The 24,213-nt window shown below is 34.9% G+C and overlaps 1 protein-coding gene across 2 annotated transcripts in view; it reads left to right on the top strand.

Annotated features, from left to right (window-relative positions):
• Positions 1-24,213, top strand: part of TECRL (trans-2,3-enoyl-CoA reductase like) — a 169,916-nt gene that overhangs the window by 127,517 nt on the left and 18,186 nt on the right. Inside the window, exons 6-8 of one of the 2 annotated variants that reach the window (XM_043969700.1) lie at positions 6,299-6,404; positions 11,283-11,355; positions 14,849-14,892. In XM_043969700.1, coding sequence (XP_043825635.1) covers positions 6,299-6,404; positions 11,283-11,355; positions 14,849-14,892 — 223 coding nt within the window. Of the gene's footprint in view, positions 1-6,298; positions 6,405-11,282; positions 11,356-14,559; positions 14,769-14,848; positions 14,893-24,213 lie in introns of those variants that run through there. The other variant, XM_043969702.1, reaches the window with a different exon arrangement.

Genomic DNA, 24,213 nt, shown 5'->3' with positions numbered 1-24,213 from the left:
GGGTACATCCTAATAGTATTATGACAGCTGTCAAATCACTTCTCTTTCTGGCTATTTCTTGCTTCTTGGCCAAGAGTTCAAGAGTTTTATCATTGAAGGCAAAAGCTAGGTTTTTATTTATTTATTTTTGGGTCTCTATGATGGGGATTGATGTGCATTGGTAGTATTATATATTTTTTAAGGAAATGGTTAAAATCAGTATCAATATCTTTTCTTTTATTAATTTCCTTTTTTCCATCAACAGGTAGTTTAAACAGATCAAGTTGGATCTATTTTTGGATCTATTTTGATTAACTTAAATATTCTTGTATTTGTGTTAATTTTGTATTAAGTTTCACTTTTCTCTACTAAATAGGTGATTTAACTGTACAAAAGACAGCTAATTCATGATTAAAATTGGTTATTTATCATCTTTAACTGTAGGAGTAATTCCATTTTTTCCATAAAAGTATTGATATTACTTCCCATGCCTAACACATCCCAACTTTTTTTCTGTATAGCCTACAAGCCTACTCACCTATTTAAATTTTAACATGGGTGTTGAATTTTTCAATGTATTTTTCACTGCCCTCCCTTTCACCTTTGTACTGAGCAACAAGTATTACAGTATAGATTTGTTTAATTGGAAGGGTTTGTCGTTCTATGTGGAAATTTTATACCTCTTTATCCTCTGTGACAACTACTTGTGTGTGGGTGTGTAAGGACTAATTATTTTATAATGATCTTTTAAAAATGCTGATGATGAGAGCAAAAATCATCTACTGTTCCATGAAATGATGTTTCTTGTTTTATTTATAATTAGAATGTCTAAGTTGATATAATTCTTTACCTCCTGAAGGAAATTCATGTTTCAGTCACTGGACAAGAATCTCCTGTTTAGATTACCAATAGTTAATTTAATGTTTATAAATTTATCTAGATATTGTATAATTATCCTTTTTTATAATTACCCTTGAAATATTGTAATAATTACCCTTTTCCCACCATTATTCCATGATCACTATAGAACAAAAGGGACTAAGGACTATTTTATATTTTTCTTTGTTTTTTGAATTGATATGGTCAAATAATTTGTCCCTCAGTGCCCAGTGTACTGGTTATCTTCTACCTGTGGCATAGATGTGATACTTTAAAATTGATTTAACCCAAATTCTTTTCCCATATTCATGTTCTTTGGTAATATTTCTAGTAATTTCCTCTTGCAGACATAAGGGATTGAGATCATAAAAAGCAAAAATGGTGGCTCTGCTTTCAGAGTGTCAGGAGAGAAGAGCATATTACAATACTCTTCACAAATCATTTTCATTTTCATCTTTTTTTTTGGTAGTCCTTCCAGTTTCATCCTTAAATACTCCTCACTTAAATATGTCACTCTCCAATATTTCTGTAAACTTACTTTTCACTCTTTTTATTAGCTTCATCACTGAAAAGTAGGCATATTCTATTGCTGAGTCCATATTCAAAGCATTTCCTGTAGTAGAAAGGATTAAAGCACAGGAACTCTTACAGCATAGCTTTTGAGATCCCTGAGACACCTGTATGCCATAAAGAAGGACTTTATAGGGAGCCAACTATCATACAGGTTCCAGAATAATCTTTTCAAAGATCTAATCAGACCACCTGTTCATGCTTGAAAATTGTCGATGGTTCCATATTATCTATAAAATAAAATACAATCTCCTTAGCTTGTCCCGTAAGTACTCTGGCATTTGATTTCCTCCTACCTTACCAGGAATATTTATATCACCTCCTTTCTTCCAATTTTGATCTGAGGGACAAATAGTCACTACACCTGCACTGCTTCTTTCACCTTTCCTTCCTGAAATGTTCTCCACTCTCATTCTCCTCTTCCCTCCTTTCCCCCCTTAGAAAATGTAGACTTGACCAAAAGAGATAGAGAATATTATGAAATACAAAATGGATTGATTATATTAAATTACAACGGGTTTGTACAAACAGAAGCAATGCATCCAAAATTAGAAGGGAGACAGAAAACTGGGAAACAATTTTTATAGCAAGTACTTCTGATAAAGGTCTCATTTCTAAAATATATTGGGAGCTAAATCAAATTTATAAGAATCTGAGTCATTCCCCAATTGAGAAATGGTCAAAGGATATGAACAAGCAGTTTTCTGATGAAGAAATCAAAACTCTTTATTGCCATATGAAAAAATGCCCTAAATCACAATTGATTAGAGAGATGCAAATTAAAACAACCTGATACCTATCAGATTGGCTATTGGTTTTTTTGTTGTTTTTCTTTTCTGAGATTTTTCCTTTTTGCTCTGATTCTTCCCTCATTACATGATTAATGCAGAAAAATATTTAATGTGATTGTACATATATTACCTATATCAGATTACTTGTTGTCTTGGAGAGGGGTGAGGGAGGGGAGGGATGGAGAAAAATTTGAAACTAGACTAGAAATCTTATAAAAACAAATGATGAAAATTATCTCTAAATGTAACTGGAAAATAATAAAATATTTATATGGGGAAAAAAAGAAAACTTGGACCTTCTTAGTTCTTTCAATTATGCATTGTCCTATAGATAGGCATATCCTCTAAGGAAAAAACAAATAGGAACAGGAAACACTACCTGTTAGGCAGCCAGCATAGAATTAGGAATCCAAGAATTCTAGTCACTAAAGGTAGTCATCAATTCTGGAAATGCCCGTTTCCCTGGATTACTATTTGGTTATCTGTGATCAGGGAAAGAAAAACAAACAGAAGAGATAAACACATACTCTTGTTGCCAGTTATTCAAGTTATCGTTGCCACTGCAGCTGATGGGTTAGGAGGGTGGTGAGAGATCACCTACTAGATTTGCAAGAAAACCACAAAAACCACGAAAAAACTTGTGGGGTCCAAAATGACATATGCAAATAGAGAAAGGTAAAACGTCACAACAGCTTTTGTAACTCATTGAGAGGGATAATATCCCTTTTTAAGTCACTAAGGACCATCCAAAAGTGACTAAATAATCAGCAGAAATCAATCTATATTCTTCAGCAAGTTGCCAATGAGTATGTCCACACACATGAAACCAGTGAGTATGCCCATCTCAAAAGGAGGCTCTGTAGTCCATCAGATTAAATAGAAATCCCTCAGCCTGGAGTTTAGAGCCCTTCAGTCTGGCCCAAGTCTACCATTTCCACATTCATTTTATATTATTCTCCTTCATATAATTTGCATTCAATTAAAATTATACTGCTTCTTGTTCTCCAAACTTTGCGTTCCATCTATGGCCTCTGAGCACTTGTATAAGCTTCCTCCATACTTGAAAGTTACTCTCTACTCACCTCTGCCTTTTAAAAGGCTTAGTTAGATCATATGCCTTCTACCATAATACTTGCCTGATACCCTATAGACATTAGTATTTTCTTCTTTCTCACATTGTATTTTATTTACTTCCCTGTGTTTATTTTGTATGCCCCCTTCAAAGTAGAATGTAAGCTTCCTTTGATGATTTTTAGTTTAGTTTAGTTTGTTTGTTTGTTTTTCCCTTTGAATCCTCAGGACTTAGCAATAGGCTTTACACAGCAGATACTTAATAAATATTTATTGAATTGAATGTGATTGAATTATGTACTTTGGAGTAACAGGAACATTTGAAAATGATTAAGACATGAGGTGGTTGTTGAATAAACTTTGTACAGAAATGCTAATGCAGTAGTTAGGCACTGGGCTACTTAGAGCTCAATATCTATGATTCTATTGTTGAATATTAAAATATAGTTTTTGTATTTGCCTGTCTCCTACAAATAGATCAGAGAAATAATGTCTAATCTCTCCTACAAAATTAATAAACAGATCAGAGAAGTTATAATATCTTATAATATCTCCTACTAACCAGATCAGAGAACATGATATCCATACCTGTCCTCCTATGAAACAGATCAGAGACATACAGGAAAAGCATAATATCAATTTAATATTTTGCCCCAAGAAGAAATATATAACACATGATCATGTGGAGACTCCCTTCCTAAGACTGAAGCTTAGAGCCTCCCCATTTTTGAGGGCATATATGTTTGGGGTTTTTTTGTCCACTGATTACAGTGTGTTATCAGTTTTAATACTATGATACAGAAGCAAAGGCAGGTTAAAAATTTCAGTTATAACAAGTATGGAGGAAATGCCGAAGCATCATGATAAGATTACAGGATTCCAAAAAAGGGTCTGGCAAGGATGAGGACACAGGGATGTTACTATAAGATAGGGACTTACTATGATGAGGGAAAAGAAGTCACTAGGTTAGGGGTAGCTAAGTGGCACAGTGGATAGAGCACTGGCCCTGGAGTCAGGAGGACCTGAGTTCAAATCCTGCTTCAGACACTTAACACTTACTAGCTGTGTGACCCTAAGCAAGTCACTTAACCCTCTCTCTCTCTCTCTCTCTCTCTCTCTCTCTCTCTCTCTCTCTCTCTCTCTCTCTCTCTCTCTCTCTCACATACACACACACACACACAAGTCACTAGGTAGTGTCTTTTTTACCTGCTAGTTATCTGGTTCAGTTTGGAGTTAAGTTGAAGGACATTTTGCTCCTAAATCCTATTAATCCAGAGTTTCATAAAAATATTTTTGGATAATAAGGTACCTTCATTAAATCCAGGTGATTCATATATTCACATTAACATTATAAACAGATGACATGCTGGTCTTCACAAAAATTTATCCATGGTAATATTCCAAACTCAACAATACTTCCTTTTTACTTTACTGACCCTAATTTAGAGTTGTCATACATTTACCAGTAAGTCTCTCCTTGGTTCCCTCAATAGTAGCGGCATCGTTTCTGAGATCAGTCAATATTATACAATACATTTCTAAAACATGCTTTTTTTTCCCTTCAAGTCACCATATAATCAATTAGGAGCAATAGCACCAGCACATTTCAAAAGTTGCTAGAAAAGAAGAGGAAAGTGTCCTCTTCATTTGGGATTGTTATAATTCATGGGATGATTAATAAGATAGTTGACTCATAGTTGAAGTGAACTTGGTCTGGGCTCTTGTTCAGAGTTAAAGATCAGTTAGTTGATCTTATTGAAAGGAAAATGCCTTTCAATAGCAATCAAATGACTAAACAAATGGCTCTTTACAAAGGCAGAAAAGAGCTAGAGGGCACAGAACCAGTACTTGTAGAGCAATTCTGAATATCAATGTATTAGAAAGAAACTAGGAAGAAGAGAAGGCAAATAGGATTTGGAGATGGAAGGGGACTTCCAGATCTTTTAGCCTGATCCTCTCATCTTAAAGTTGAGGTTGTTGAAATCCAACAAAACCAAACAGGGACACACAAGTAGTAAAAAGTACATTGGAACCCCATATTTCTGAAAACACTTTGCTCCCTTGATGGTATTTGCATAAAATCAGTGGCACTATTGCACAGGAAATCAGTAACATCTTTTAATAAAATAAATTCTCTATGGGAGCCAAAAGCTTCACCTTATGTACCATAACATTACTAGATAATTTCCTCACTGATTTAAGTACTTAGCATTTGACTCTAGAAGGTTGATCAAAGTATTAGAAACTCCACACATTAGATATCCTTTCAATTATATCCCCAAATCTGAGAAATGGAGACTTCCATTCATTCTATGAGGGAAATCAAAAATCCCGATAATGGTTTCACAATCATCAAGAATGTCAATGTAATAAATTCTGAAACTGTCCGTCCAGCCCAGTGTAACTCAGAACCACAAAAAACCCCAGCTGTTATCACAATGAATTAATAAGGCAAAGAATACAACAAAGATCATTCTGTCTCCGGAGGAAATGAATAGCAAACTCCTCCTCCTATTCCCATCAATGGCCCTAGCTAAAGGCCGACCAAACCATTTCAGAAGCTATTCTGAACGTTATAAAATGTCAAACGCATCCTGAATGTGTTCTCAAGATTTTCTTAGACATCTAGGTTGTCTATTCAAAACGTGAGGCATTTTGATATGCACACATTTGCAGTTCTCATTCTGATAGCTAGCACTGAGACAGCTGTGTCCTAACTAATTTATGCCTGGGTATATCAACTAGGTTGCAGTGTAACAGATGCAATGGCTGCTATAAAATTTATTGTGTTCTTCTCATTTAGGAAATTTTAGAAAAAATAACTAGTTAAGCAGGACTGCCATTAAACCTCAAGTTATGGCTCCTGAGAACTGGCTTTTTCCAAATGATAGGAGATGGCAATGGACTGAAAAAAATGTGTTATGTGCAAGTAAATCAGAATATAGAAGAGGCAGGAAAATAGGTTCTTCATACATCTTAATTTTTCTTTTTTCTCATTTTATTTCCAGCTTGGCCTGTTTCTGCCACTGTTTACACTATGCCCGCTATCTTCTAGAGACATTATTTGTTCATAAACTTTCTGGAGAGCACACACCTTTGAAAAATTTGATAAAGGTGGGAACAAATATTCCTTATCATTTTCTTTGGGGGGGGGGTTGTTTTTGTTAAAGAAAAAAACCCTGTGCATTCTAGGATAGATGCAAAATTTAATTGGAAGAAATTATTCTATTCTTTGAAACTAGATATTCTTTACTGATATATTCACAGACCTAAAAAGTTGTGTTGATAACACATTTCAAACAGTATAACATAAATCTTTAGTTAGACTAGCTATCATTCTATGTTTACATTATGTTTTTGGACAGTTTTACAATGATCGTAGGCTCAAAGAGGGAAACATACTGACAAATGCTGTGTGTAAATAGACAACACAACAAAACCACCCAAAAAACAAAAACAATACTTATAAAGCTACATGGGTAGATAGCTGAAAAAAATAAACACAAAAACACTTTTGAAGATTGTAAAAAATTACATTCAATTTCAAAGACTCATAAATATAATTCAATGAAAATCTGAATAGCAATAGATAGTAGGTAGGCTTTCCTCTCAGTTAGCAAAGCCTCGTGCTAGGTGGCACTGTGGTATCATAGGTGTGATCTTATTGGAAGCCTGGGAGAGGAGATCCTGATTACTATTAGCAATTAAGAAAACGCAGAGTACTTTTCAAAAAAATATAGCTGTGTCTCCATGGTGCCCAAATAAAAAATATGAAAGTAGGGCATTTATTTAATTTGCTTAATACATACCAGTTGGTTTCACTTGTTTTATTCTTATGTATTTAACTGAATTATCCCCAGGCTTTTACAGAGTAATCTCTTTGGAATCAGGTAGATGCATTTTGAAGGCTCTTCCCTAAGTTTCAAAAGTCAGCTAGCTATAAGATATAGAAATGCAGAAGTCCCCTTTGTAGCCCCAATTCCTAGGGTCCTCTTTTATTATTTCCTATCCATCAACTTCCTCCCATATAGAGAAACTGTCCTCTTCTCTCCCTTTGACAAAATGTTAGGGAAGGGATAATTGACTTGCAAAATTATTTTTCTTTTTATTTATGGATCTTAAAAATGATTATGACTAGGGGTATCTCCTTGACATATACCATGCCCTTTCAGAGGGTTTCTAGACTGGAAAATTCTGAGGCTACTCCCTAATTTATGGCACTACAGCTGATGTGGAATAAATGTGTTCCTGGTGACTAAGTTAAAAAAAGGAGTGCATCTTTTCATAAAACAAATAACGTTAAAGAGTGTTTTAAAAATACTTTAAATGGCTTATGAGATAACTAAGCTTTTGGGGAAAAACTTGAGCCCCTAACCAAGATTAATAACAACAAAAACAAGTTATATCAGATTTGTTCACAAAAAACAATTTTTTGTCATAGTCATCATCATCAATTTGTAGTTTGCCTGAATTTTCTCACAATTTTATATCTAGAATACAGTAAAACAAGTTTGGTATTTATAATGTTTTCTTTTGAGGCATTACTAAATTGTGAATTACCAAAGTTAGTCTCAATTATTTTCATCGTTCCAACTTATTCACAGGTCATGTTCTAAAGGATTTCGTGGATTTAGTTAGGATCTAATTAAGTTATATACTGGCTGAATGAGGATGGGCCACTCTCTGAGACTTTAAGCTACAAAGGAGGTACTAACCTGCCTTGATAAAGGAACGTTCCTCATCTAGAAGTTCCCTATAGCAATGAAATCACAAGTCTAGTTCAAATCCTTATTATTGCTAATTAAATCATATAATAATAAATTAAATTTCAATTAATTTATTAAACTTTTATCAAGCATATAGTATGTACTAGGGCCTTTTCTAGACAATGGCAATTAAAACCAGCAGGTCGTTCACTGACAGAATATTATTGCACTGAATGTTTTTGTCTTTAAAATGTCACATTAATGCAAATGTAAGATTTTTTTTTTTTTTTTAGTGAGGCAATTGGGGTTAAGTGACTTGCCCAGGGTCACACAGCTAGTAAGTGTTAAGTGTCTGAGGCCGGATTTGAACTCAGGTACTCCTGAATTCAGGGCCGGTGCTTTATCCACTGCGCCACCTAGCTGCCCCCAAATGTAAGATTTTTAAAAGTATATTCATGTACATATATATATGTAAAAGGAATATGTACACACATATGTATAAATATGTATGTGTATATATATAGTGTGTGTGTGTATGTAAAATATCGCATCCAACAACATGTTTTTAAGTACAATACTTTGTTAATGTTTCAGTGAAAATTCATTGGTGAAATGTATTTAAAATGTTCCATATTGGATTAAATGAATTAATGTGGTACCGCAAAATAATCTGTGAATTTCATATAATTCATAATATAGGCATGGTATCCATTTTTTCCACTGATACCTTCTTCTAATATTTATAGTTCTAAAATTCTCTCAAATGTTCAAGGAGTTAAAACACAGTTTTGAATAGGATCTTTTTTAAAATTAAGATATTATTTATTACTGAGAACATAGAATTACTTAAAGTAACATTCTATAATATATATTTTACTGTTTCCTTTAATAATGTGTATAAATATTAACTATTATTATTATTCCCTGACCTCAATTCTCTTTTTGAGAACTGATGATAATAATAATAAGAAAATCTAGCACTTATATAGTGCTTGCTATGTGCCAGAAACTGCCAAGTGCTTTACAATTATTCTATCATTTTATCCTCAAATTAACACTGGGAGGTAGGTGTTATTTTTATCCCCAATTTAAAGATAAGGAAACTAAGGTAGTCAGTACAAAAAGTATTTTTTCTTCCTCTCCTAAATTGTTGGCTAATATAATCTTATCCCACTTACCTGGAGATATCTTACCTGGCAGCCTCAAGTAAATGGAAGATAATTGAAAAACTCAAAGAAAGTTTAAAATTTTCAATATCAAAACAAAAGGACTTTGAGCAGCCAAAAAGTGTGCCACAAAAAGATGTCACAACTGTCAAATAAAGCTCTTTTTTCTTATATTAGACATGATTTGAACCAGCTTTCTTGCCTGGTTTTAGAGCCCATAGGAGACAAGAAGAATGACATTAGTAAGAAAGGGAAATTGTGCTAGATTAACAGAGGCAAGAAACAATCACAGATTTGAATCTGGAAGGGACATCAGAGTTTATCCAGTCCAGCCTTCTCATTCCAGAATTCCATTAAAAATTTGCCCAAAATCATATAGCTAGTAAATGACAGTTAGTAGCCAAACCTAGGTCCTCAGACCCCCAAGCCAATACTCTTTCCATTATATTACAATGTATCCTCAGGAGGAGCAGAATGTTGCGTGCATTTCTTAAACAAATAACTCCCCCACCCCCACCCTTTAGCCATCAGTAATTCAACATTGACAGCGAGAGGAAACTGAAAAATTGGTACAAAAAGTAGAAGGCATATAAGCCTTGGACTATTTAAATGGAAGCAGCCTCATACACTCCAGTAAACTTAAAAGTTATATTTGTGTCCTGTAATTGATTTTCAGTAGTCATTAACACAGTAGTTGGCAGGTAGTAGGTACTTAAATGCTTGTTGACCAACTGGTTTTTAAGTGTGGGCATTCATTTCACTGATGCAGATTGAAACATCAGGTCTCATTAGATCATAAGATCATAACTTTAGAACTGTAAGGGATCTTAGAAGTCATCTGATTTTAGATTTTATAGAAGAGGAAGCTGAAGTCAGAAAAAGAAAGCATTTTTTCCCAAGATCACACAGGGTAGTAAATGTCAGAGCTGAGACTTGAACCCAGGTCCTCTGATTCTAAGCTCAACACTCTTTTTACTACACTATGATGTCCCCATATGATTCCATGAATTGATATGAAAAAGGGGGGAAAAAACAGCCAACCAACCAACCAAACAAACAAACAAAAAAAACCATTGATAAGCATCTCTAAGAATGTTCAGTATTCAAAGGCATCTCTAAGGATGCTTCCATATTCAAAGCTTTTCCATCTTGGTAGAACCTTCCAGAGATAGTGTTCCACCAGTATAGATGTCAATAATTCAGACTTCCCTGTAGTCACAATAAGAAACCAGAGTAGGATTGCAGTGGAAATAGAGAAAAATTTTAAACACATAGTGTATATGTATACAAACACACACGTGTGTGTGTGTGTGTATATATATATATATATATACATACACACATGTATACATATGTAATGTATAAATGTATTCATATGTATATATGTATTATATGTATATGTATAGTGCTATCTAGATATTCCATTTAAGATGGCAGAGAAATGTGAGATATATTTGAGAGATATTAATAATGAAAAAATCTTAAAATTTTACTAAAAAGCAAATTTTCTAGTTTACATTGGTATGCTTCATTTATCTAGGAAATTAACTCATTTTCCCCCAAATGCCATACAGATGAAATATTAGGGTTCCCCCCCCCTTTTTGAGGGAAATTGTCTCTATATAAACTCATTCAGTTCAGGTTTAAGTTTTTGTATAGATTTGAGTACAATAAAATATGAGTATGGAGGAAAGAGACTAAAGTATTTTTAGAACTCATTAGCCGAGAACAGTAATATTTTTCCTTTTGGTAACGTTTTCTTTTGATAGTTAGATCTTATGTCATTAACCTTCCATGAGAAGTTTTCTGATGATAGTCTGAAAATTATTGTGTTGATGACATACCATATAATTGATTATCTGCTAAGATGTAAATTAGGTTTTCTTTACTGCTAACAATGTTACAACCCTAACTTCCAAATTTGAAATATTTTACTTTTTAATGTCATCTAAGGATTAAAGAAAAATTCACTAATTGCAGAAGGCCTTAGAAAGTTACTATAACATGCCTGAAGGTAGGGATTAACAGGGATCAATAATATGATAGTATCCTTTCAAATGATGCGTTCATTTCATTTTCAATTTAATTATCTTTCAAATATATTTGTGTTTTCATTATAGGGATGTGCCTTTTACTGGGGATTTACTTCTTGGATTGCATACTACATTAATCACCCTCGGTACACACCACCATGTATGTAGTATTGAATAAAAATCTGAGATTTCTTTTCCAGTTAATATTCAGTTATACATAGCTAATGGTGAATAAAATTCACAGATAGTCCAAAGCATAATTTCAGTCAATTGATTCCATCTTCTACCAATGAAAGTTTGTTTTTTTATCTGAACAACTAATAATCAGGGCATTAAATAATAGTGAAAAAGGAAACTTTCTACTCTTTTGTCCTTCTTTTCCTCTTCTTCTTCTTCATATGACTACAAGAAAGGAGAGAGAATGTGATGAAATGTCTAGCAATATTAATGTAAAGGAGTATATTGTGCTTTTAAAAATGATTTCTAGTACTGTATTTTATAAATTAAGTGTTATTAATTGCTATTTACATATTAATGGCTATTATACCAGTTTGGGCCGTAAGCATTTGTTTTTAATTAATATTAAATATCAGTAAAGTATTGACCATGTGTCTCCCTAACTTTTCATAGTTTCAGGACTTCATACCAACATAGTCCTAGGAGAAATAGTGTGCACCAAGCAAGTGTGAGGCCAGAAAGATCCAGTAAAGAGGGAGGATCAAGAGAGAGACCCTAGCTCTGGCCAAGGGTTTATTCTCTTTAGATAGAGTTGGGTCATTTTACATTAATCTAACCTAATTGGTTAGCATCATTCAGTTCCATTGGTTACATGACTTGTGGGTGGTCTAAATTAAAATGAACTCTACCTATGACATAAGGAAAGAGACGCTTGCTGAAGGGCAAAGGCCAAGGCCAATACCTATGTGTGGTTTAATCCCATCAGTTCATTGATCTAGACAAAAGAATCAATCTCCATTTCTTTTGTTCTCTTGGGTTTGTCCCAGAGAAGATTTGCTGAAATTCCTGAAGAGCTAGACATTCTGGAGCGGAGAGACAGAGAAAAGACTGAAACTGATCTCTGGGACCCCCAAGAAATTCATTATTAATAATTGTTTTCTCACAATATGAAAAGAGTCTGAATACCACACTGCCTTTTCTCCACCAATGGCATATTACAGTGTACCATCAGTACACTGACCACCATGTACAATCCTCATGCTCTTGATAGGTATGGAGATTAAATAGATAGATAGATAAGTAGCCAGATGCATAGATATACCAACACAATGATGTGGGTCCATATATGTATGATATATCTAAATATATACTTATGCATATACACATACAAATACATTAATATGTAAAGGAATTAATTAATTAATTAATCAACACAATCCTGGTGTGAGAATTCTTTTCACTCAGGCTGATTTATAGCCTGTTTAGAACTGATAGTCTTAAAGAGTTGTCTGAAATCTAGTACCATTGCTTTGGTCTTTCTAATTCCAATTCTGGTACTCTCTTAACTATGAAGTACTTTTTCCTTCTCTTTTTTTTTTCTTTCACTATGTGTGTCTATGTGCCTGTGTGTGTATGCATATGTATATGTGTATATAAAGTGGAGCAAGTCGTGCCTGGGTGAAGTCTCTAAATCTGTACCTTGAAAGTTATTGGTGAGTTGCCAACCTGTATCAGTGAACTGAGTATTCGCAGTGAGAAGAGTTCCCCATAATAATGACTATATTGTATAGGCCTTCCCTGAGCTAAATATTCAATAACACAAATGGCATTTAAAAAATTTTTAAGAAGCCTCAGGAATACAAAATAATTTAGGAAAGGTGAATTTATTAATGCATTAGTATAAATTGCAGTGTTTTATATAACCATGTGGGTTTAAAGTAGGACCTGTAAAAATGCTTGTTTTGTTGTTGCTATTGATACTCTTGCTGCTGCTATTTTTAGATGATAGATTTGGAGTTTATAAGCAAGGTGTTGGGATTTAGCTAAGAGGGAAATCTTTGAAATTCCCATTCTTCATGACAGCATTTGTGAGAATCATGCAGTGCATCGAGTCTGTCTGTATCTAAAGCATTAATATGATTTTCCCCCCTGTACATTGAAAAGCTTAGCAATCCCAAATATGTTCTTTTGTTTTAAAATAAACTATAAACGGGAAAAAAACCTGCCTTTCTAATTTGGGTATAGAGGCATTATGAGGTAAATGGAAGACATTTAATTGGAACTTTCAATTTGACTAAGTGGAACTTCCTCTTTAGAAGGTCAACTGTCCTTGACTTTGTATCCCTACTAGGATACCTAATGCAGAATCTCTCAGGTTGCCCTGGCTTTTGCTATTGTTCACGCAGCCTCATATTCTTGGAGAAAGGGATATAGCATGGGGTGCTTTAGGCTTTTCATTTTCTTCTTTATGCCTTTTGCTACAATTCTGATATAAATATTTTATCTTCATGGTGATGGGTGGGATAGTATGGGGAAGATGGTGAGGAAAGCCAGAGATTTCTTTCTTTTCTCATCTTTTCAATTTTATTCTATACAGAAGAAAAGTTATATCATCTGTGTTTAGCCAACTCATTTTGTTTTGTTTTGTTTTTGGTGAGGCAGTTGGGGTTAAGTGACTTGCCCAGGGTCACACAGCTAGTAAGTGTCAAGGGTCTTAGGCTGTATTTGAACTCAGGTCCTCCTAAATCCAGGGCCAGTGCTCTATCCACTGCGCCACCTAGCTGCCCTTAGCCAACTCATTTTAAAATAAAATAGAAACTTTGAACTGCAAAGAGTTAGTTGACATGCTGGTCAAGGAGAGGTATATCTCAAATGTCTACCATGTGTGGTAGACTTAGAAATTTAAGAAAATGTGTATTGATAGGTAATTGCTTGCATTCAGGAAAGTGTGCTGTAAAACAGATATGTGTTCAGAGGCATTTAAATCTGAGCAGATAAAATGGACTCCATTGGTTTTTAACATAATATTATTGAAAACTACACTTTAGGAAGTACTCATGGAAAAAATAAATAAATAAAAGCCTAGTCTTGAACCACAAAGATACTGGTGTCATAATGCTATCCTTTGAGTCTGGAAGACATGAGTTTATGCCTCATTTCTGACACATACTAACTTTGTGACCTTGAGTAGTTAACCTCTCTGATTCCCAGGCAAACCTGTAAGTCTATAAGTTACAGACAAATTACCATTAGGAGAAGCTTCCATATTGGAAGTTTCCTTCAATAATGAAATCATAGGGTCCTCCTGTTGGTGATAATTATCACATAGCTAAATACATTATACATTTTTGATTATCAGTACTCTACATGGAATGGTATTTCTAACTACTGTTGATTCACTTTTTAGGGGGATGATGGTGAAGAGGGGGCAATTCTGGATCTATGGTTTCACTGCTATCAAGAACTATCGGTGATGAAATCCCTTCTGTCTGAGAAGATCAACAATTGATCTGCAATTTATAGTCTTAGAAAGGGACACTGAGAGGTTAAGCCACTTGTCCAGGGTCATAGAACCAGTACATGTCAGAACTTAGGTCTTCCTTACTCTGAGGTAGATTTTCTATACACTGTGCCTTGCTGCTTCTCTGATTAATTTTTCCATTAATATGAAAATTCCTATTTTTCCTATTTTCTAGCATTTGGAAACAGGCAAGTCACAGTTTCTGCCCTCAATTTTCTGGTATGTGTCAAATTGTCTTTCGAATATTATTGGTTTAAACTTTGTTAATTTTGAAGAATGTACTTTATTTGAAGAATATTAGACCGCATTTGCATCTGGGTAATTAACGGACTTATTATATGATCAAATTAATGGGAATGAAAAATTGCATAAAGTCATAGTTTCTAAATTGCCTTCTAACAAATATTGTTTTCTCTCTAATCATACATCAGAAAACTACAATACCTGTATGAAAAGCAATTTGTAGTACTCTAAGAAAAATCACATTCAAATTCACAAACCTTTATTAAGGATCTACTGTGTACAGAGTACTCAACTTGGTACTAGATGAGGAGACTACTGATTCAGATAACTTACATTCTAGTAGGGGGTACAATACTCAAATAGTTATATTAAAAAAATATGTGGACATTGCTTGAGAAGTAGAAATAAAATGATAAATGTTTGAAATAAAGGTGCTCATTCTTTTCAACATCATTACTAAGCAGTGACTAACTTTCTACCACTTTACAAACCACAATATTTTTTAAAGGCCCATTAATATAAGTGGAAATAGGTGTAGATCACTTAAAACTTTTCTGATTCCAGAGGACTTCCTGACTCACATTGTCTGAAGCAGAATTTGCCTCTCCCCTTGAATCTACAATCCATTCATATTCAAAGTATATTCTTTTTTTTCCTCAGAGGTATACATTGTTACTTGTTCTCTCCTTAGAGCATTGAACATACTATATGGATACTTTTCCCCAATTATAGACATTTGCATCAGGGCCAGGGAAACCTGTTGTTTATTAAATTCAAGCTTTAGTCTCTTTATTGCTCTTCCCAATAGTGCCCAGCCTTGTTTAGCCTTTAGCCTCTCCAGAAAGATTGTAGAATCCTTGGATGAATCGAAGGTTAGAAAAGTGGAAAGCTGTGTTTTGTTATATGGCCTATATTTCCCTAGGCCAGATATTTTAGATATTTTTAAATGTATCAAATATATTTGTAAAAGCCATCCATTTTTAATCATTCAGTAAGCCATTTTAAGTAGAAGAATTTAATTTAAATAAGAACCTAATATTTGACCTAAAAAAGTGAACTAGAAGGGCAGGGGTCATTTTTTTAAATCTAAGAATTAGCAAAACATTGGGCCAAAAAAACCCCCTACTTATTAACTTGTGATGATTCACTGATGAAATTATATTGTCTCTTTCTACATGCTAAAAGGTAGAAGTAACTTTTTTCTTTCTTTTAACATGGCAATGATGGAATGTCTTTCAACAAGTTGTGGTCGTCACTAGGATTGTCATTCGGACATTCCTAATTGTAGCTGGTGCTGAAGATATGGCTATACTTCTAACTGTTTCAATCATTTATCAGAATTACCTCTGTTCCTCCTTGCAATAGTCCAGATCCATTTAATAGAGAAATAATAGCAGCTAAAATCTCTAAGATCTGGTTGAAAATGCATAACTACTTTAGTTATTCTTTTTTTCTTCTTTTGTACTTTATGTTCTCCTTAAATGTTGCCAACTTTTTAAACATTGACTTTGCTTTTATTAAGGAATAATACCCTTTCTCAAGTAGAATTAATTTCCCCATTTTTTTTTTCAGTACTTTCACTGAACATGCATGCTTCTAGCTAGAAGGGATGTGTTCCAACAAAATTTTGACCCAAATAAAATCTGAAAACATAAAATGTTATTATCCTGTAGCTCATAAAATATAACTAAATTACTATAAAACTAGATTTCGAAATAGAAAATCTATATAGTTACAATGTGATGAAAATTTATATATATACATATGTATATGTATATGCCTATCTAATTTACCATAAGTAGAATAGTCACAAAACTATATTTTAGAATGCTTATGTAATTAGATGTTTTAAACATATTATAATAATTAAAGAAATAAATGGGTCCTATTTTCCATCTAATAGTAATGAGAAAATATTTAATAATTAATTTCAGTTTATCAAAACAATATTAAAAAACCTCCTGCCATAACTTTAAACTATTGATCACTGACATTATACAGTTGCTAACAAAAAAAAATGTTATTAATCATTACTGTGGCATAGAAGGTAGCATTTTTTAAAACTTAAGGTTGGCTTGTATTTTGTTAATAGCACAAAAAAAATTTTCTTTGGGGAATCAGTTGTTGGGTTTTTTGTTGTTGTTGGTTTTTTTTTTTAAGTGGATGAGAGCTAGTTCCATAAGAGTATAGTCAACTTGATTACCTACACTGAGCATGTTTCAAAACAAGTGAGTTCTGAGACCTCAGAAAACAATTTCTTGCCAGATGTTTCAAGCTCTGCTCCAACTCAGCCCTAATCTTCCCTTGTCTCCTTTTGTTTATCTGCTTTGATTACAGATTTAATGATTTTGGATTGACTACCAACAACTTCTTTGTTTAGATCCACTGGCTATTGAGTTAAGCCTCCAGATTACCCCATGTGGTCTCTGTGCCACTCAAACACTCTGCATGGTTTTGATTGTTTTTCCCTTACTACTAGGGGTGTGTGTGTGTGTGTGTGTGTGTGTGTGTGTGTACACATGCATAAATGGAATATTAATCAATTTAGCCTAAACAAAATATAATTGAAAATTTATTGCTTATGCAATCTACATATGCATATACATAGATACATGCATGTCATATACCTAGATACATGCATGCATGCACACATACATACACACATACATAAATATCCTAAAACCAAATAAAATAGTAATTTGGACTATCCCCAGTATTGATTTCTTTATCCTACTTTCTATTTCTTTTACTATGAATATTTGCATCTATCTTCTCCAATTTCCTATTGGACATAGCTTCAATAAGCATACATCTACCTCTAAGGTCTTCAACCTCTCCTTACCCATCAAATACTTCCTCTTTTGCCAGTAATTATATTCAGATATTGTTTCACCGAAAGAAACCTCTCAGTCTTCCTACCCCCTTGATTTATGATTTTCTCTCTTTCCTTCATTTTACCAAAGAGTCATCTTAAACTTGTGGCTTCTATTTCCTTAGAAATTCACTCCTTTGCCCATTATGATTTGGTTTCTGCTAGCACCATTAGACTGAACATACATTCTGGATTTTAAACACCAACTCTCTCTGCATTATGCATCACTGTGGATCACTCCTTCATTTCCTGTCATTGACTCTTCTGATTCTAATCCTTGCTCACTGACCTATCCTTTTCTTCTTCCTTTTCTGCCTCCTCTTACTTCATGTATTTATTTACTCCCTAATTCCATGGTCAACACTCTTCCTACTGCTCCTCTTTCTCCTCCTCTCCCTCCTCATCCTACTCTTCCTCCTCCTCTTCCTTCTCCCTCTTATAAAAATAATATCTAACATTTATATACACTTGCAGGTTTGCAAAGTTATTTACATACATTATTTCATGATCTTCATAATAACACTGGCAGTTAGGTGCTATTATCCCCATTTCACAGAGAACACGAGTAATTTGCCAAAGATCACATAGCTACTAAGTGCTTGAGATTGTATTTGAACTCAGGTATTTCCCTGGTCCAGGTCTCCTGCTCTCTTCACTGTTCTGCCTGGCTGTCTCTAAAGCCAGTGCAAGTCCATAACAATGAATAGGAAAGAATTCACTCTTCTTAATCCTGCCTCTATCCAGTCACTCAGACCTGACACTTCTGTTCTCACATGCTATCTTGAATATATCTCCTCCTAACTGTTGCCACAGTTACTTCCCTAGTTCAGAATTTTAGGACCTCCTAACTGACCTAAAAATACCATCTAACTGGCAAACTTCCTCCTCTATACCAGAGTAGCACTGTTACTCTAATCATGTCACTTTCCATGTTATGAAGATAACAATAACTCAGCTTTGCCTTTTGAATAAAATCCAAGCTCTTTGCCTGACATTTAAGGCTCTGCAAAATCTGTTTCATTCTGTTGTTACGAATCTCATTTTATATTATTTCCCTACAGATAGTATTTGTTCCTGACAAATCAGATTACTATTTATCACTATTGCACAAATATGCCTTCTTCTTTACCATCATGAATATTTGTGCATTATATTCCCTCTTCCTCTCATCTTCTCAAAATTCTAAATCACCTCCATGATGTGACATTAGATGTGCAGCACACACACATATAGCCTAAATGTATAAGTAAAACTTATATATGCTCTCAGAGTGTTCATAATCTAGTCAGGTGATTTGAATTGACTCTGAGTATAATAGATAAGTTACCAATTGGTGCTCTAAACTCAAGCTACTGTACCAAGTTTCTTTCTGTCCTTTGTTACTCATGCACAGGCAGATAATTGCCTATATCTTTGTCCATGAGTCAAGGACAAACATAGCCTTCCAGATGGTGGCTTGGATTTGGTAATCAGCTCAAAAGTTATTTTCCCCTTATTTTTCTGACTCCCAACATATGGGAGAAAATATTGAGAAAATATTAAATGTTTTACTATTATTATGTTTTGGCTTTGGCAATCTCCCCTTTGTGGGTAATTCAGACAAGTAGTTATAGTCAGATATGTATTAGCTGTATGACCCTGAACTAGTCATTTAACTGCAATTAGCCTCAGTTTCCTCAACTATGAAATGAGGATACCTATGCCTAGGACTGTTAAGAGACTCAAGTGAGATAATTTTCGTAAAGCACTTATTGCCTACAAATAAAAGGTGCTACAGAACTGTTTATTCCCTTCCCTCTCTCCCAATCAGTTCAGTTTTTAATTTACATAAAAGTTAATGAAAAGGTATACTTTAAATTCTCAAAAATCTGGGATTTCAAAGGATTGTCTCTTTTCCCACCAAACCTCTTCTGTTTTAACGATACACAGTAGCTCAGGATCCTTGTCTTTTGTCTCTTGAGAAGTCAGAATGGGAAGAAGAGATCATTAAAACAAATAGGGTTTGGGGCAGCTAGGTGGCACAGTGGATAGAGCACCAGTCCTGGATTCAGGAGGACCTGGGTTCGGATCCGGCCTCAGACCCTTGACACTTACTAGCTGTGTGACCCTCGGCAAGTCACTTAACCCCAATTGCCTCACAAAAAAAAAAAAAACCACCAGAAAAAAACAAATAGGGTTCTTATTTTCCTCTTACACTGAGCACAAGTTCTACTCTGCCTCTATTCTTTTCTTTTTTAAAATAAAAGTATTTTATTATTTTCCAGTTACATGTAGAAATGGTTTTCAACATTTGTTTACATAAGATTTCCAGTTTCAAATTTTTCTCCCTCCCTTCCCTCCCTCCCTCCCTCCCCTAGACAGCAGGCAATCAGATATAGGTTATATATACATAATAGCATTAAACATATTTCTTCATTAGTCATGTTATACGAGAAGAATCAGAGCACAAAGGAAAAACCTCAAATCAGAAAACGAACAGCACCAAAAACAAAAGAAATAGTATGGTCCAATCAGCATCCATATTCCACAGTTCTTTTTTTTTTTTTTTCTGGATTTGGAGAGTCTTTTCCATCATGAGTCCTTTGGAACTTTCTTGTCCTGCTAGATGGGTGAGAAGAATCTGGTCCATCACAGTTGATCAACACATGATGTTGATGATACTGTGTATAATGTTCTTCTGGTTCTGCTCATCTCAGTCATCATCAGTTCATGCAAGTCCTTCCAGGTTTCTCTGAACTCCACCTGCTCATCGTTTCTTACAGAACAATAGAATTCCATTACATTCATATACCACAACTTGTTCAGCCATTCCCCAATTGATGGACATCCCGTCAATTTCCAATTCCTTGCCACCACAAAAGAGAAGCTATAAATATTTTTGTACTCTGCCTCTATTCTTTACAGCAAAGAGATCGTTATGACTCACAAAGGAATTTTGAGCAATGTCTTTCCCCTTAATTGAATCTAATAATTTGCTTTGCCTAGAATCTTTCGTTAATCATCCTAGCCTCATGGGCAATTTATAGAGAAAACCAAACAAACAATCTTCCTAGGCTACGATGACAAAGTCAAAACGCTACCAATTGAGAGCAGCTAGGTGGTACAGTGGATAAAGCACTTGGGTTCAGGAGGACCTGAGTACAAATCCAGTCTCAGATACTTGACACTTAATAGCTGTGTGACCCTGGGTAAGTCAGTTAGCCCTCATTGCCCCGCAAAAAAACAAAACCAAAGACAACAAAACAAACAAACAAAAATGCTAAAGTGGTTTCCCTCAGTATAAGTCCCCTCAAAATGGATGTTGATTTATAGATATGAAAATCTGCTGAGCATATAGTGATTTTTTTTTGTTTGTTTTTCCCCTCTACAAATCTCCAGTGCTCTGTTTTGTTTTGTTTTTAGTGACTCTTTTATGGCACTGATCACTGACCTAGACTGAGGAGATTAGGCCCCTCCAGAATAAATAAAATCACAATTAGTTAGTGAAAGTCTACCTTGGGAAGAACAAATATCATAAATGATTGCCTCAGTAGCAGAATATAAGAAGTCACATGACAATCATGGATGTCATATATGGCTAAGCAAGGAATGTAGGGACATATGGATACAATGTATATTAACAACAGCTCTAACAATGCAAATGTCATCATAGCCAGTTGTTTCCCTTCCTTGATTTCATTAAACTTACTCTTTAAACATGAACCCCTCATCCCCCCCTGAAATAGTCACCCCTGTGGTGAGAGACTGTGCTAAGTCATGGGAACATGAAGGAAAAAATGAAACATTTCTTGCTCTTAAGAAATTGACATGGTCTTGGAGGAAACAGTAAGTACATTTGCAAGTATAGTATATGCAGATAAGTATACTGTATTCAAAATAAATAATTTCAGAGTAAAGGCATTAGCACCTGGAGGCATCTTTGGGGGACTTAGGCAACAAGTGAGGTTTAACTGAGGTGCAGAGGAAGCTAGGTCTTCTTAGATACAAAACTGAGGGAGGAATATGTTCCCAAATAGTGAAGAGATATTGAGAGTTGGAAGATGCAATATATTATATGAGAAATAGCAAGTACGTCAGTACAGTTGCATTTTAGAATATATAGAATGTATAGTAGAATGAAAAAAAATATATTGGAAAGGTAGAAAGAGTAAAATCGTTGTGAGCTTTAAATGGAAAAAAAAAGATTTTATTTTTTATCTTTTTTTTTTTTAAGTTCTTTTTTTTTTTTTTTTTTTTTTTTTAGTGAGGCAATTGGGGTTAAGTGACTTGCCCAGGGTCACACAGCTAATAAGTGTTAAGTGTCTGAGGCCGGATTTGAACTCAGGTACTCCTGACTCCAGGGCCGGTGCTCTATCCACTGTGCCACCTAGCCGCCCCTATGTTTGATCTTAAAGGTAAGCAGATCTAGAACAGGTAGGCTCTTCTTTCAAGGATTAGGATTCTGGGGTCATATAGAAGTTACCCCCTCACTATTCCTTTAGAAAATTAAATTGTTTTTACCTAGAAATTTTTTTCTGTGTCCATGCATAAAGGCACCAAAAATATCTCAGGGCATCCCTGTAAAACATAGGGAATCCAGCTGATAGCCCAGACAATACTCCACTTATCCCATTACACGTGGGATAGATCAAAACCCACTGAGCCCCTAACCCAACAAAAGTCAGATATAGTTTTTCCTGGGATCTACACAATACCTTTGAAATTCCAATAAGAGGTCCAAATTCATCCCTCATTAGGAAAAACAAAAACAAAAACAAAACAAAAAAGGTTCAGTTCTAAAAGAAAAAAAAAACAGGGGTAGGTAATGTTTGCTTAAGTGTGTGGCTTCTGAAAGGGATTAAGCACTCAGGATTGATTATTCAGTCTCTAAAGCAATAGACAAACTATTTTGTGGCCTTCAGTCTATTATGATTTCTCAATAAGGTAAATCATCTAGATCTGCTTGAAAGCCAAATGGAAAAAAAAAATTGAAAATACCAGGGCTTTTATAGTGTGTTCTATTTAAATTAAGGCACTAGTACTTTAAGAATTCAAAACCACACTGCTGAAGTCATCCATAGTGCTCTTACAGGGTATAGCAATTCAGCAGCTAAAAGTGCACAGGGATTCAAACAAGCAAAAATTGTGTCAGAAAGATCTGTTATGATTTGTAAAGACAACACACTGGAAAGATAGTCTATAGTGTACAACAAAAGAGATCATCGCCCCCACCCCCCCATCCCTTTAAAACTAGGGTATCCAAGAATTAAAGTCCTGTATAGAATATATCTCTAATGTGACCTTGACAAGGTAAAAGATCCATAAATTTTCCCGAATTAAGCCCTGCCAGTGTTTTTATTCTAAAATATGTCTGATTAAGCCAATAGACTTTAAGACTTCAATAAATACGTTATATTGATGTGGGCAATCCCTTTGCTAGGAGTGATCACAAGCCTTCCTTGTCTTCTACTCTTGTGTGATCCTTCTTCTTGTCCTGCCATAAATATTTGATAGATGATTCATGCAATGCTCTGGAGGATTTCTCCAAGGTCTTTTCAATATTTTATGAATAGCCGTGTGACACTCAGGCCATTAATTTGTTATTCTTTCATCTTATAACATGACTGATCCACCTCCTTTTGTGATCCTACATATCCTGGATGATGGCTTTTATGCCAGTTTTCCTATGAAAGTCATCCCTGACAATATGTTAGAGGCTACTTAAAACCACCAGAAGTTTTCCTATACTCCAGTCAATTATCTGAAATTTTGACTCTTGAGATCATTGTGTTATGGGGAAATAGGTGGGGGTTTGGGATAGGGGTAGGGGTCCTTAGGAATTCCTCTTTAAAAACTTACACTGTCTTGCACACGGATCCAATTAGAATAAAATAATAGTTTATTTAGGTGCTAGGGAAAGGAAACCAAGACAGAAATCCTTGGACTTCTTCTCAAGGGGAGAAGGCATGGCACAGAGGCATGGCTCTGAGATACCTATCTCCTCTAGCAGGAGACAGGCAGATACTTTTATAGAGGACTGATGGGGGTGATCATCTGATTGTGGAAAGTTCCCTTATTGGGGGAGACCATCCCCCATTGGTGGTGACTGGAGGAAGTTGGGTGAGGGGTGGCTCTGGATCTCTCAAGCCATCTTTGTCCTCCTCATGGCACAAAGGCAGCAGCCACACCTAATCATCTCCCCTAGGGGTGGGAGAGACTGGAATGAAGGGTGGTGGTCCTGGAGCTAGCTCAGTCTCGATCCTGTGCCACTTATCTCTTTGGTTTAGTTTCTCAAGGAGAAGGTTCTTTGATGTACTCCAGAGAACTTCTGGGGTATGCTAGACACATAACAACTGAATACCATGCACACAACCATTTGACAACACAAAGAGAATATTGTTCTGTATCAGCAATCATTTATATAGGGATTTTTTTTGTTTTGTTTT

This window comes from Dromiciops gliroides, chromosome 6, assembly GCF_019393635.1.
Source record: "Dromiciops gliroides isolate mDroGli1 chromosome 6, mDroGli1.pri, whole genome shotgun sequence".
NCBI classification, from domain to species: domain Eukaryota; kingdom Metazoa; phylum Chordata; class Mammalia; order Microbiotheria; family Microbiotheriidae; genus Dromiciops; species Dromiciops gliroides.
The sequence above is the reverse complement of the archived record's forward strand: the minus strand, read 5'-3'. Positions and strand labels throughout refer to the sequence as shown.